This window comes from Mytilus californianus, unplaced genomic scaffold, assembly GCF_021869535.1.
Source record: "Mytilus californianus isolate M0D057914Y unplaced genomic scaffold, xbMytCali1.0.p SCAF_9, whole genome shotgun sequence".
Classification (NCBI taxonomy): Eukaryota; Metazoa; Mollusca; class Bivalvia; order Mytilida; family Mytilidae; genus Mytilus; species Mytilus californianus.
The window spans coordinates 16102572-16119153 of record NW_026262745.1 but is presented as its reverse complement, the minus strand read 5'-3'; the positions used below and the strand labels follow the sequence as shown (position 1 = coordinate 16119153).

At 30.9% G+C, this 16582-nt stretch overlaps 2 protein-coding genes across 2 annotated transcripts in view; one reads left to right on the top strand and one right to left on the bottom strand.

Moving 5' to 3' along the window:
* Positions 1-10125, bottom strand: part of LOC127715396 (uncharacterized) — a 38657-nt gene extending 28532 nt beyond the window's left edge. Inside the window, exons 1-2 of the mRNA XM_052221436.1 lie at positions 9989-10125; positions 9313-9395 (exon numbers count right to left, since the gene is read on the bottom strand). Of these exons, the coding sequence (XP_052077396.1) occupies positions 9313-9395; positions 9989-10089 (184 nt within the window). The 5' untranslated portion in view covers positions 10090-10125. The remainder of the gene's footprint in view (positions 1-9312; positions 9396-9988) is intronic.
* LOC127715390 (uncharacterized) overlaps positions 1-16582 on the top strand; it is a 175266-nt gene that overhangs the window by 118343 nt on the left and 40341 nt on the right. The gene's annotated exons all lie outside the window — the stretch shown is intronic.

Genomic DNA, 16582 nt, shown 5'->3' with positions numbered 1-16582 from the left:
TGTTTACTAATGTTTATGAAGTGATTTATAATTCGAAAATCAATATGATTATTTAATTATTTACACAATTTATAATATTTAGAATATTTAAAGATTGAGGACTTTTAAGAATAAAATAAGCCGAAAATCAATAGGGTAACATGCTTATAATGTAAAATATAATACGCAATAGTTTGATTTAATTGATAAAGCATTTAGTGGTTAATTATTTATAATTGAATGGTGAAATAATAAAACAAATTTTAAAATATCTGATTTAAACAATTGGATTAATTGGTTAGTTATATAAGTAATTGTCAAAATTAATTATTTATTAAGAACACACAAAATATTTCTTTATTATGTTACTAATTAAAAACAAAATGACAACCTGACCCATATCAAAAAATCCCTCCTCCATCAAAGATGGCGGCTTTAACGATATGCCTATAGGGGAAAATCGACTAGTCTAACAGGGATGACTACTATTCTAATTTGCACACGCAACCTTACTCATTAAACTTTTCATAAAGAGTCTTATCGTCTTTTTGTTTTCCGTTCTATTATAGTTTGACTTTATTTCGGACTGTTTTTGGGTAAAAAAATCTCGTAAAGAGAGTTATTGATAAAGTAAAAAAATACTTAAAATGCCTGATATTCGAAGGATAATATGCAAGGTTCTTATTAAGATTGTTGTAAGTTTAGGAACAGAAGAGTTAATTTCTTTAAAAACAGTACAATATTGATGTAGTATGGTAGTATTTTGTTATTTTCGTACCCAGACAACAAAGAATACTTTGTTAGACTAAAGGAAATAAAAAATATAGATAATGGCAAGCCACATTTTTTTAAATGCCAAGGGTCATAATCCATTGGACCTTTAAGGTAGGGAAGAAGTGCCAAATACATTCCAAATGGAGGAAATCATATCCCTGATATGGTATAAAGTACAAGGGTCATGAGGGTATCACTTCGCAATAAAATATTCTGTGTATATTGAGCAACACAATTGAGAATTGAAATGCGGAATATGTCAAAGAGACAACAACCCGACAAAAGAGCAGAAAACAGCCGAAGGCCACCAACGGGTTTCAACACAGCGAGAAAAGCTTAATCTTGACCCTAAACAAAAATAAGTACTTTTGAAATATTTTAATAACGGGATTTTTGTTGCCTTTCTGTATTTTTCAGTCTCGTATTTTGTGATCTCTGTTAGTGATTTCTCTTTGTTATTGTGGTGTCCATTCCAAGTTGTCATACACTGCATGTGTTTTCATTTCGAACTTTTATATTTGGTCCTGTATAAGGGTAAATAATTCACTTGTAGAGATTGTATATAAATTTGATAATGTTTTATGTCTGATAGTACGATAGTTGACTCATCAACCAGTGTTATATTCTAGTTGTTAAATATAAAAAATATTAAATCCTTCAAAATAACACAATTTTAATATCCACAGGCTGATAGAACTTAAGCCAGATTTTGCACAACTTTACGAATTTGTTGATTTGTATTGCTCTTTATTCCAAATGTTTTGATACGAACGCCAATAATGAACTGTGCATAGACGAAACAAATGTCTTGCATTCTCAATTATAAGCCGAATTTCTATTTCAAATTTCAACTATCACGGGTTCAATATCCGTGATAGTAGACATTTCTATGTTGTGATGTTACACTATTGTTTCAGAAAAAGGGTGAAGGTTTGATACCATTAAAACGTTTAAACCCGCTGCATTTGTTTGCACCTGTCCTAAGTCAGGAATCTGATGATCAGTAGTTGTCGTTTGTTGATGTGGTTCATAAGTGTTTCTCGTTTCTCGTTTTTTATATAGATTAGACCGTTGGTTTTCCCGTTTGAATGGTTTTACACTAGTAATTTTTTAGGGCCCTTTATAGCTTACTGTTCGGTGTGAGCCAAAGTTCCGTGTTGAAGACCGTACTGTGACCTATAATGGTTTACTTTTATAAATTTTGACTTGGATGGAGAGTTGTCTCATTAGCACTCATACCACATCTTCTTATATCTATTTCGTCTGCAAGGAAGAATTTCGGAATTTTAGAATGTTGAATTGTAAATTGTCTCTATTTTCCTGATGAAAAGCGCTTCAGACACATGAAATTAATAACGTCTTGTTTTCAGTTTTTCAGCACTGGGTTGATACATATACTGGGGGACTATCAGTCCCCGAGGTTATCATCAGCTCAGTAGACAGTACATCGGTTCTAAAATGATTTATAACAAACCTTTCTAAAATTGTCTGTTTATAATTTTGTAATTATGAATTAAACTCAGGTAACAACTCCCTCAGGCAAAGTTGACATTAGGCGGATTTGGATACTATTATGGTACTTTTCGGTCGTCATATAGATCATCAACTGTTTTGGTTCTAATACAGTCTCGGCTTTGAACGTTCCTGATGAAGGTAAAGCCAGAAAAGTGAGTTGGACGCATGATATTAATAACGTGTTGTTTTCATTTGTTTTTAATTTGGCCTTCCATATGTTTTGTTCTGAAGTCACTTGTGAATCTAGTCCAGAAGAAACACACGACTGACATACAAATTTACAAATCTGGTTGCATAAATCAATTGTTACAGCACGTCCACGACTGGTAAAAAAAGGAACGAATTGCTGACCCTTTCGGTGCACTTAAATTCAGCATCTGTATTCTTGGTGGATTTTGTTGCTCTACTTTTACTTTTCATTGGTCTTTGGTTTAATATTTAGTTTTTTCTCACTTTTATTTGTTTAACTAAAAGTCATATATAAGCGCAAACGACGTATGACAGATTTTAAATATATGATTTGATGTTGTTTTCTGGCAATCTCATTATAATGGATATGAGACAATATCTGAAAAAGTCTAATTTTTGGCAATAGGAAAAACCAAAAAAAATATGTCTTTAGAACCGGTATTTTAACAGCACAAATCGAAGAACACACATTGAGGATCTATGAAATGTTGTCTGTAATTCAAACAATTGTTAAATGTAGTAACAATGGCAATTTTAAAAATGGTACAAAAAAGTCCAGTACTCTCCTGTTACCAAAGTGAATCAATTTTTTGAAAAGTTTCTAATGGGAATAAGGAATAAATTTGAGATACTATTTGTGGTTTACTAGTATGTCCTGCAATAGTTTATCAAATGCAAAGTATTTATTTTAGCATTTGCAATACAAAAGGTTAAGAAATATACTAAAATATAGTCTGATATGTCGGTAACATGAAAGAATCTTGAGTTACAGGACAAGAAACAGAACAGAGTTGGTAACAGGAAGGAATTTTTTTTCAAAACAATTGCTTTATTTCATAGTTTAAAAAAAATACATCATTTCAGATTGGTGACAATTGGAAGATAATAGCAAACAATGTCATTTATCTTTGAAACTGTATTTGAAAGATGAAAAATCTGCCTAGGTAAAAAATAAATTCCTTTCTGTTACAATCTACTATACTAGAATTGCACAATATTCTCTGCTGTTATCAAAAGTAAAAAATCTGTCTTTTCATTCAATATACTGTATATTATGTTGAGATTTATTCAATATGATGATCATAACTTATATTAAATGAAATGTTTGACATATAATAGATTAACTTTGTGATTCATCAGTGAAATTGTCTTTAACATCCTTCCTGTTACTGATTATGGTTATGCTGTTACTTTTTATCAGGTAACATGACAGAATGTAACAGAAAGGAATTACACAGTACTTGTTGTCCTTTTATTCGAATTGTGTAGAAGTGTACTTCCATCTACATATCAATTAAATAAGATACTATAAAAACACAATTACTGTTATAGTGCTGACAATAAAATATTCTCAGAAGGTACACAAAAAGGCTGTAACAGGAGAGAACAACAAAATTATTTTGCTCTAAATTCTGATATTTGGGGAGTAAGGATTTTTCAAACTGGCTGCCATTCACCTACACATATGGAGTCATACATTCAGGAAATGATGCTCTTCTCATTGCATTACAAGAAATAAAATCTTGGTCTTTCCACAGGTGAAAAAACCCAGTGGTAACAGGAGGGAAATTTACCCCTGGGACAAAATTTAAAAGACCCTAAAAAATGCAAAATTTTATCACATGCTTTAGTTATAACAAAACCAGACCATTAAGGGACAAGTTTTCTATATAATCTATCATATTTGTGAAAATCGGTAGCCTGTCTACTTAATTTAGATATTCTTTGAATGATTTAGTTGTCAGAAAACAACACCGGACAACATGATTTTTTTGGGGGGTTGAACATTTAAATATAATATTTTATTAGAAGAAATATAAGAAAGCGTGTGTAATTGGCAATAGTTGGTGCATAATATACTCTAGTTAATACTGAAACTTAAAATTTTCCAAAAAGATGCCTGAATAAAAATATAATTGCTGGTGAAAGATGGAACATGGAAATTAGACTTTTTCAGATATTGTCTCATATATTGTATGTTAAGCTCCGACGGCATCAATTGGTGATTCGATGGTCGCAAAATTAAATACCAATTTACTGGCTCCGCTAACGCGCCGTCAGTCAACTTAATTTGCCACCATCAAATTACCAATTGATGTTGTCGGAGCTTATAAAAATACCATACACTTATATCCTAATTGTCAGACATAAAGAGTAAGTTTGGCTTAGTAGCCAATGTGTCGGTACATCATACATAATTAAACTGAAATTCATGTGGTAAATTCAGTATTCGAAATTGCCGATTTGTCTTTTAAAACCCGTTTAGGTTTTACGTATATGGTTTTCAATACTGATGAAGTCAATATCTATTTATGATATGATTTAAAGAGCAGATGACCATAGACTCTAGGTGTAAAACTAAGAAGTAATTAAATTTATGTAAATAACTTAATTGCCAGATAATTTTGTGTGTGAATATAGGGTTGTTGTACATCGAATTGCGCATATCAAAGGGGTTTTCGGGGATACAAAAAATTACAAAATTAATTTCACTTCATTTTCCGAAAATTTATCAACATCTGTAAAAAGTCTATGCTTCTTTGGAACCATCATACATATCTATCTTTTCGAAATGGACTGAGGAATCGATAAAAGGATACCATTACCCACCACCTGAATTGAATTGTTCATATTGATCCAATTATTCAGAAACATAAGTAATCACATGACACCTTTTGTTCATGTGTTTATATGATATGATACCTTCAATATTTTGGTAAATATCCATGCTTGGGTTTTGTCATAGCTACGTTAGTCCCATCTTTTTATGACAAATCAACAAATATTTAACAGACTAAGGTTCCAAATCCATGGAGTTCCTTAGGCAAAGTTGACCTCAGACGATAGCAATTTTTTGAGTAAGGTAAATCCAGAAAAACGCTTCGGACGCAGGAAATTATATAAAGTTTTGTTTTCATTATCCAATTTTATATTGATGACATATGCCGTGTCCTGGTACATAGTTGAAGTGAATTATATTTGCTGTTTAGGTGAACGATGTCATCATTTTCAGTTTGAGATCAACTCAATATTTTACAATAATTATCTTAAATTATTGTCTATAATTTTATTTATATTAACGTTTGACACATGTTATGGTGTACTGCCATGTTTTCTTAAACAACATTATATCTTACTTTTGTTTTTATTTATTTATAACCGATTGACGAATTGTATTTTTGTATCTTGATTTTAAGGGATATAATGATTGAGTTTACAAACATACTTAACATTTTCTCCATTACTTATATTCATGACAATGATTCAGTAAAAGAAAAACATTGGTGTTAAAAAGAGTTAACATATTTTTTTAAATTAAGAAGGGGTCCGACAAAACACAAAAGCGCCATCAAAACTACACGGATAATTTTATATTTGTTTAAAATGTTCTCCCGTATTACATAACCCATGTTCGGTCATTTGAATAATTGAAGACGATTAAGTCCGGGTTCAATGAAATTTGATCGGAAAAGGGAATGCGTACATCAATTTTTAAAGTTTGCCACCAATCATACACTTCCGTCATAAATTTGACCAAATGTTTTGAACAAAACCTATTAAAAAATGAAAACAACACGTTATATAAATTTTATGCGTCCGAAGCGCTTTTCTTGATTTACCTTCATCAGGAACGCTCAAAGCCAAATATTTGAAAGCCAATAGTAATGTTCGATTGACATATTGTGACTTAGCGTTATTTTATTAAGTTATCATAAGAAAGCAACGATTAATCTGATGATTTAACACAAGGGAACTTATCGCAAAGGTTTTGAAAAATATTATGATGACTCATAAAAGATGAAAAAGTAATCCATATTTTCATTATTTCTCGACTTAAGTTGCTCGTACGTATGAAGTGAGGTATTCTAGATTTTTAAATAGATTTACGTTGCTCACTTTTTCTTTAGTGGACCGTTGTTTGCTCTTTCATATTATTACATTTTGGACATAGTGTCATCTGTTTTTCTTTGCCTTATAGCTGTTCATTGTCTCTCTGATATATTTTAAGGTGCACTGGAGTAAGTTTTGCAATATATTTATATTTCAATACATATACATTGTAGTTATTAGTTAGTTCAAACTCTACGTTTTACTAATCATCAGCATCTAGACAGGTGCTACTAGTTTAGCAGGAAATGTGTATCTGGGGTCACATGAGGTTGTCCTCGAATTCGGTTGTGTAGCTCAATATATTAAGAAATAACTTATCTACTCTGTAAAATTTTGTGAAACTATAAGAAGTGACAATTCTTACCATTCATACCTTTAGTATAATTGAAACAAAAATAATATGGACTCGTCCAGTGTCCAGTTTGAAGGTGATTAAAGTTACTGTACACATTATTGCATGTTCTGATATATAATCAATACACGTGTATGAAAAAACTAAACAGTTTGAAGGTAAACCAATAATAACTTAATCCAATCAAATTGCGTAAGATTCAAAGCAATGACCGGTCCAAATCATAATAAGTAATATGGGGTAAACTGGGTAGGGAGAAAGTGACAGATATTATAATGTTTTGCAATAATGAATAATAATTTGTCAACCAAAAGTTTTGCTTTAATTTCAAAAACATGTCGTTCTGTATTGATATAGTTTTCGGAACTTTCATTTGCGTATTTAAGGCAATAGAAAGTTTTGGCGTCAAAAGTCTACATAATTATTGACTTTATACAGATAATACGCCCTTTTAAACATTTTGTGTTTCACAATTAATACATGGATACAAAGTAAAATAATTTCTTAAAACACTGCAAACAAAATCATTCTGGTTGGTATTGTGGTAATGTTATAAAGTGCGTTGAAATGATCCGTGGTATAGCAAACATCGAATTCCCTCACAAAATAGTCTAATTCGGTAGGTCACATTCGTGAAAAGGAAAGGGTATTGTAGTTACGACATAAGGAACATATCCGATATCATCTGGGAAACGGTTATTCCATAACTGTCAACCAACTCGTGATGGCGTCCGTAAAATTTACGAAGGGATGATTTCAACTTCACCATTTGGAACTCTTGGTTTAATAGCTTCCTTGTGAGCAGCAATCCTCTATCAAGGAAATCGTGATAGGAAATACAAGCCCGTGAATATCGTATCAATTGGGAGATATATACTCTGTATGCAGGCGCTGCTGGAATGTTGCTACATAGAAATAGAAAGTTTACAATTGGGAAGCTGAAATCATCTCTTTTGTCGTAAAGTTTTGTTTTCAACCGACCCTCATTGTCAATCTCCAGATGTAAGTCAAGATATGAGACAGACTTAACTGTATCTGTAGTATCCTTTATCTCTAGATAATTAAGAGCAATTTGTATATCCTTCAGCTGGATAAGTTGCTAAACTGGTTCAAAATTGCATATAAAGTGAGATTTTGGAATTCTTATATGAGAATATACCAATTGCCTTCATTGTAAAAGGCTACCATAAGAAAACCAATAAAACTTCAAAAATCATAGGATTGTTTGACCAAGAACTTGTTTCCAATAAACAAGTCATAATATACATGTTATATTGATTTCAATCCAAAATCATGCAAAAATTAGAACTTTAGGTCACGTCTTAACTGTATGCATGTTGTATGACCAAAATATGCTAAAATACCTTTTTATGACAATTTAAGAGTTCCCATAAACAGAACTGTTCTTCCAAAAAAATTGATTAAACATGATAACTGACATCAAATATGACTAATTTTCAGTGGAATGGGTACAACTTCTAAAAGTTGAATTTCTGATAATTCTCTGTAATAGGAAGTACACAACTAATTCATGGCCCCATTGATTTCTATGTTAAATTCCTCAATTTGTCTTATGTTCAAATAAAGAGACAATCATTGCATATCAAAGCAACACCTTATGTTGTATTGTATTGAAAAAAATCAACATTCCTTTAATGGAATATAAGAGAGAACTGGTTCCCGGAACTTTGAATGTACCAAAACAAGTACTTCAGATCTGACACACAGGCAAAATGTACCCTCCTTTTTATATTTCATGCATTTTTTTTATTATTCAAAAGTTTTTTTTACAATGATTACCAGTCATTCATCTTTCATAAGATACAAACATTACCCAAATATTCTACATATTTTGAAAGTTACACCCATGCGTAGGAACTGTTTTGTTGTAAATATGTTATACCTTTTTGTATGTGCTTTCTGACCGGGGCCGAATTATTGGTGTTACACCTCCAATGATACAATCCTCCCAGATGATTTTGGTTCAATACTGACATGATTTAAATCAAAGATTAAACTTGGTCTTTCTTAGTGGAAAACTTAGACAGCTTAGACGTAAGATTAAATTTCTCAGGTAAAATTGATCATTATGACCGTTTTTGTCTAGTAACAGTCCTACAGTTTACGCTCTCAAACGTTCGGTTCCGAATGAATCTGCTTATTGTTATTCTAAAAAACACGTGTATTTTGTCACATTTTCTCCAATTTAGGAAAAAATTCTTAAATTTCTAGAAAATAAATCTAGAACTATTCAAAACTGCTGATCATAACGTCAATGTTTATCATCAATAGAGGTATCTCATGTACAGAGTTGTCCTTACAGATCAAGAAGATTCTACTCTTAACAATAATATTCCCCGTGTTCATTTGAAAGATCGGCTAAATTGTCTCGTATTAAACAGGACTATTTTCACAAAAATTTTAAACGTAGTTACAAATTCCTTGTTTATGATCGTGAACAATTTTACTTTATGAAGGCCCACACTGAATCATACAACAAATACACAGAAGATAATATCTGCAAAATGCTTGACTTTTTGATAGACGACATATTTGTTTAGTTTGATGTAAGATACGCAACTTTTCTTGAGTTTGTTACAAATATAAAATACCTTTACACTTGTTGTTTTGTTTTTCATAATGTGTACAACAAAACTTTTTCTGTGAAGTGTCAGTTCCATTAGTGGTCTTGAAACTACAACATGAAAACAGACATCTTTATTTCTAGCTTAATGATATACAGGCGCAAAATGTTTTTTTTTATCACAGATGAAAAATTATAAGTTTACATAGATCGCGTGTTCTATCAGTAATGCCTTCATGGAGGATTGCTGATTTCAAGGATGATATTGGTTCAAGTTTACAAACAAACCTCTGTAACAAGGATTTTCCATTTATGTTAACAAAATTATAATTGTCATTTCCTTTTGTATGACTATCATCAAATGCAAATAATCTACGGATTTTACACGACATAAGTAATTGACGGGTATCTCTAGTGCCGCGGAAACTGTTTTTCTGTCGGATCATACGGTGTCTTCTTTGGGTTTCAGAGGGGTTTAGTTTTGCGTAGTTTTTCTTGGATTTTCGTCTTTTTTTGTTATTTGTTTTCTGTCAATTTTACTTTATTGTGTTTAATTGTTTCGTTTACTTTTTAAAAATGCTTCTTGTAAATAACTTAACATATAAAACTTGAACAACTGCAAAAAAAGTTATAAAAATATGGATTCTTGTAAGAGACAAGCTATTATGTAAATATTCTTCTACCATAAAATCAATTTGACTTACGTTACATTTTCTTTTTTACAATATCCGTCTTTGCCTATATTTGCAATAGTATGAATATAATGTATTCCAAATATTAAAAAGAAATATTTTGACATATGCATGTCATATTCTGTATTGGTAATTCGCTAATTGAACTCAAAACGAACCTGCAAGCATTGTTTTGCAGAAACAAGGAAATACTTCAATTTCCTGTTCCAGATAACGGTACTAGGAAATAATTATTACATTAATTTAATAAACTATCAAATATATTTTATAAATAGTTATAGTTCAAAGTGTCACTTAGGATAGTGAACATTTATCATGTACAACCATATTGTGATAACGCACATGAAATGGAAACAACATGCATGGAATCGTTTTTGACGTTGTTATTTGATTAAAAAGGCAGTGGTACTATTTGAACAAAGATCATTATTATTGTCATAGCAATCATTTTCAAACGATCAATCGACATGCTAAATTCCAGACAACGTGTATTTAGTGCTGGTTTAAAATTTAAGCCTTTAACCTTAAGCTTAGAGACAAAACTAGTCGAGTGTTGGTGGTTTCTGCTAAATATTACTATGTGATATTTTTGGCGATTCCTGTTATCAATTTTTATTCATTATCTAATTTCTTATGTTTACGTATGAAGTACTTGCTTTTAGATAACAACATTCAATTATTAAGCATTTGATTTTTTACCCTTAGTATAAGTGATCATAAGTCTAAATTGTATCACAGCTTTCTCTACACATTTTTTTGTATTAAACAAAGGGGTGTTGTGGTAGTGGTTTGATATGATACAATGAATTGTTTTACGTTTATTTTCTAATTTATATTTGTTTATTTTTTTTGTTTTAAAGTTACATTTATATATTATATGTATATATATTATATGTAAATATTAATGCCTTCGAATTAAATTAAACACACTAGTGAGGGTAATATTTATAGATTAACGCAAAATTTTGATAGACAGTGTTGCGGAAATCTATACAATATAACAACTGTTGCCATTACACTCATTAACTTGTTGAATTAACATTTTTAGACATATACATATTTTTATAACCTCATCAGTTTGTTTACAAAATGTACTTCGCCAACACAAAATACATGTATTAACATCCATTATCCTCAAATACAATGGTTAATTTTCAGTTACCAGGTATGGCTCGTAGCCGTGGTATCATTCACTGAAGATCAAAAAGCATCTTCACGCAAAGAAAATCCGTCTTTACCCTACGTTTTGCCATTTCATTCTTTCTCGTTTTTTTTGGCATTATAAACTAGTGGCGCTTAAGCCCCTGTTTGACTCACCTAGGTATATGTGCATCTTTATCAATGAACACTCTCCATTATTTTAGACTGGAATATTATCCATTACTTAATTCTCTTTTTATATAAACTGTATTGCTGATACTTTTTCTGTTTGCAGTTTTTCTCTATCTTCTATAGTTTTTGTTTCCAAAACACGAGTGTTAAATTCGTCATTTAAGGGCAATAACTTCTGTAAGAAAACAACTGACAAATTCATCTGCATGCTAGGTGACATATTTGCAGATCTTATCATGCTGATAATTTTTGCCTCTTTAAACTTCTATCTATGTATTTTAGTTTTCAAGATAAAAGGCAAAATAATCGAAAATAAATGATAATCAAAAATCGTTTCTTAGGGATTATAACTCATAAGGTGTCAAATTACGATTTCCACAATTTGACTTATTTGTACTTATAATATAATTATTTCTGTGACTGCATCTTACATTAATTTTCAGGATCCTTTACAATAGATAATTCAGCTGATCTCTAACAATTCCATCTTCATGCCTTATATATCATGTGCCGTGTTACAACGCTAGATAAAAACTGACGAGGAAAGGTAACACCCGGCCACCGAAAGCTTTATTATTATAGAGCCTAGGTGTTCGAGTGGTCTAGCGCGTTGGGCACAATGCAAGGCGATTTGGTGTCACAATATCTCAATAGCATGAGTTCGAATCCCGGCTAGGGAAGAACAAATAAATTTGCTTCCGCAAATTTACAGATCTAACATTGTTGGGCTGTTGTTTAGACGAATCATATATATATATATATATATATATAAATAGTCTAGATATTAGTCAACGATCTTTCTTACGAGGGCGCTGGATCGTTACTAATAACGATGCATTTACACAATAAATATTTATATAAACGCCTTAAAAGTGTACAAAACAACACTTATATTAAAAAAGGAAACGTTAAATATAATTATCTATAAATATTTTGGATAAAAGATATCCTTCTTCAGTATGATTATGATGTAAAATGAATCAGATCAATCTTTTCTGACTTAACTATAACAATCTTGAAATTTATACAATTAGAACTGAACACAACAACGCTTGTACAATTCTAAACTTTCAAAAATTACGTAGGTTAGGTATTTACAAAAGAGACTGCATAGATATGCTACCAACAAAAATAGTAATGTGCGATATGAAATATTTATAGATAATTACATTTAATGTTTCCTTTGTTTTAATATTGGTGTTATTTTGTACATTTTTTAGGCGTTTCTCTCTATATATAAACATATATTATATATATGTTTATAAATATATATAATTCGTCTCAAATTAAGCCCAACAATGTTAGAACTTCAAATTTTCTTACGAACATCTTTTGTTCTTCCCTTAGCGGGATTCGAACCCTTGCTATGTGACATCGTGGCACCACCGCCCGCATTCTGTCCAGCGCCTATATGCATATTGTACCGTTATCGTTTTTGTTTGTTTAAGGTCGTAATATGCATTAAATGGTACACATCATGTCAAATAAGATGGAATTTAGTAACCAATTTTTCCATTCTCCATCATTGATATAGAAATAGAAATTACCATAAAACATTCTAAAATTAATGTTTAGATGAGAAAAAGAGTGCGATCGCTTTTAATGCAGAATTTAATACATTTAGGTGAACAAATTTTATTGTTTTATTTGGGGATATCTGTTTTTTTTTTCCAAGTCAAGATGTCGCTTTCATTGTTTTCCATTCGTTTGATTTTGTCATTTGACAAGGGAATTTCCGTTTTGAATTTTCCTTGGAGTTCGGAATTTTTATTCTTTTACTTTTTTCATATCGACAGATATTTTTGTATATATTTTATAATTGATGTTTCTTTCAATCTTATGACGTAAGTGTGTAAAGTCGTACGTTTATCATCAAATGGGTTTAACAAAAATGCATTATATATATATTGATGTAATATTTTAGAGACGAATTCTCTTGACGACCATGACAAATTTAAAATGAGTGCATAAAACTAAATGCTAAAATAGAAACGCTTTCGAACAACATTTTCTCTTTACTGCTTTCATCTACTAATGTGCTTATATAATTATCTATATACTATATATGGTCGTCAAGAGAATTCGTTTCTTAAATATTAAGAACGTTGTTATTTTGTTCGTTACCAATTTATTCTAATTCGACGTAATGTCTAAATGACGTTCTGGTGAAACAATTAATTTACAAGATTTGAACACATCGATCAATGTACGCTTTCTTCTTTAATAAGATATCCAATATTGCAATCACGAAAATACGTAAATAGATCCACCAATCATATGTTTAGTTTGATTTATATTATGCTATTATGATTAGTTCATATCTATACTACTAAAGGAAGAGACCGATTTCATTGAGCCGCAACTCCTCTGAAACCATACAAAGTCGGAATTATTTGTGATATGACGTATAAATGTATTGTTTTGTACTTCCTAAATTTGTCTTTGAAACAACCTTTTTTCCACATAAAACGGCAATAAATTTTAAAGAAAATAACCAAATTCGGAGACCGTCTTATACGTTTTCGCGCATGCTCAGTCGACGTATATACCAAAATGACAATATGATTTCTAAAAGTCAAGGCTAAATATAATGCGTAGGTTCTTTAATTCAGTCACGGACCCGCGATGTCGCGGGTATGGTCTAGGAATTCTAACGTTGATCAAATAATTAAGTTATATTTAGATTAATTGTCCATAAAACTTTTAAACTAATCGGAACACTGAGTGTTTTCTACTCCCAGGAAATTGGGATGTTTTAGTCTTCATTGCTCTTCTTTGTAAATTTGACCTTTTAACTGTTTTAATTCGAGCACCATAAATGGGACTTATTTAATAAGTTTTTCTTTTATATTCACACGGTATATGATATATACATTGATTTGTGATATTGCATTGCTATTAAAATAATCCAATACAGTACTAAGTGAAAAGAACATAACGAATCGATGATGAATAATACAATTAAACGTAACATGATGCATTTCGACATTCATTATTTAATATCGACGACTGCAAAATTGGTCATAGGTACTGCATGTGATGCGTATTTAAAATTACGAACTCAACCTCATATTTTGAAATTGCTTGAAACATATTTAACACCACAGATCTTATGGAAGTATAAATGGGAAGAATTGTGATAAATGCGTCAGCAAATCAACGATGAACACATTGTGAATCAATTTAACAAATGTCTATCAAAGATGTGCATTCAACACCAAGTGGCATTTAAAAGTAAAAATGACCCCATCAGTAGATAGATAGATAGAAAACAACTTAAAAAAAACAGTTTAAAACAAAAATATAGAATACCGTTCACAATTAATTATAGTAAAGCTATGTGCTATTCAACTATTGTTATTGAAGCATGCCGTCCTTCGCAGATTCAATGCAGAATAAAGAAAAAAAAACCGGTTGATTTAAGTTAAAAAGCAAGTTAATATAAGTTCCCTGAAAATATAGTCTATTAATTCAAATAGATTGAATGTGCTATCACTATCTTTTGAGTTAGATACATAATATTATCGTTTAATAGTAGTTGTAAAATTAACTATTATCAATTGTGTGGCCTGATATATGATCACCGTAAATCCGTTCATTTTTAATAAAATTGATAGAAGCTTTTGCCACTTTATTGTATATTTATCCTTTTTGTTAGTTTTTCTTAACAAATGCATTACATTTTTTATTTATGAAACACTTGTCTGAAATTGAAATCGGTATGATAAATTTCTATGAAAATGGAATAAGAAAATGTTCTCAATTCCCCGGAATTTTCTGAAAAATATATCTCCTTATGCATTGGTTGCTTTTTAAAAATTCTGCAAACGATCTTCATGGGAACAATTTCTATTGGCTTTCACATACTTGACTTGATACAGCCCAACGTTCAGTAAAGAGTAAAGAATACAAATGGCTACTTACTAATATAGACAGACTAATTGGGAATTTGGACAACTTGCACCTATACAATTGACTCGCTACATGTGACTATACTGACTACAATATGAGATACATTAGCCTTTCAACTGATAAATATTGATTAAAGATATGGACCGATACTCTACACAACGTTGTAAGTCGTATCAAATCATATCCTGCTTGCAAGATCACAATTTTTTAAATTCCACCATACTCAATCATAGACATTATTAAGAACAGATGGCAAAGTGACCCTTAGAGCTTTAAACAACAGGCAGATTTGGTATCAGATCAGAAAAATTATTGGTTAATTTCAAACACTTTCTCCTCAAATTTTGCTGTTGATTTAAGTCATCAACACAACGACAAAGCCGATATTCTGATTAATTTATATTTTGAATTTTAGTAACAAAGCTTTTCAACGGTGGGATAATTCACGACGTGTCAGCTGTGTTGCTCGTCTTCAAAGCTGATATTATGGCTTAAATTGTATAATATCAACAAGTATCTGTGGCGACATCAACCATTTAGTAGACACAGCTACAAAATCTTACACTCTGAATATCGAGAAATCTCTGTTTCAAACACCGAATTCCGCCAAACAAAATCATGTCTCATACAAATGCACAGATGATTTTTTTACAGTAGAGCTAGACGCTGTCATATTTGAACTTTTCTCATTGCATGAGAGATATATTACTCTTCATTTCCACATACCATTCGTGATGTTAAACAAGATGTGTCTGTTGATAAGTATGGAAACATAGTACAAACAAACATACAATATCAGAGAAAATGAGTGACTTCATGTTAAATACTTGTTAATGGAAAACATGCCAAAATTTCTTTAATAGAGACCGTACCAACAATACGAAATCATACGTCAGACCACTGTTAATGTAGAGACTATTGATATTAAAGAAACAAACAAAAATGTAACTAGTTAATTAGACGAAGTTCCTCAAAATGCAAAAGAGATTTCAATTAGGCATCATAATGTATACAACAACAGCACAAATTATATTTGAAAAAGCTGCAGGTGCAAAAGAAGCTGTATTAGTAGAGCTGTGGATATCAGTTAATACTCTTCAAGTGTGAAAGACTCTCTTATTTTCTGAATCTTAACAAAATGCATGAAAAACAAGATGAATATTTGTTATCTTACAAAAGCTTGTATGATGGAAAAGCTACAATATCGCCAAAACGTAACCGCTTTGCTATTTTAAATGGTGTCCATGTCATACTTTAATTACCAGATTTGAAGACTCTATATCTTTGCGTTCTTAAAATTGAGAATGGAAAGGGGAAATGTGTCAAAGAAACAAAAACCCGACCAAAGAGCAGAAAACAGCC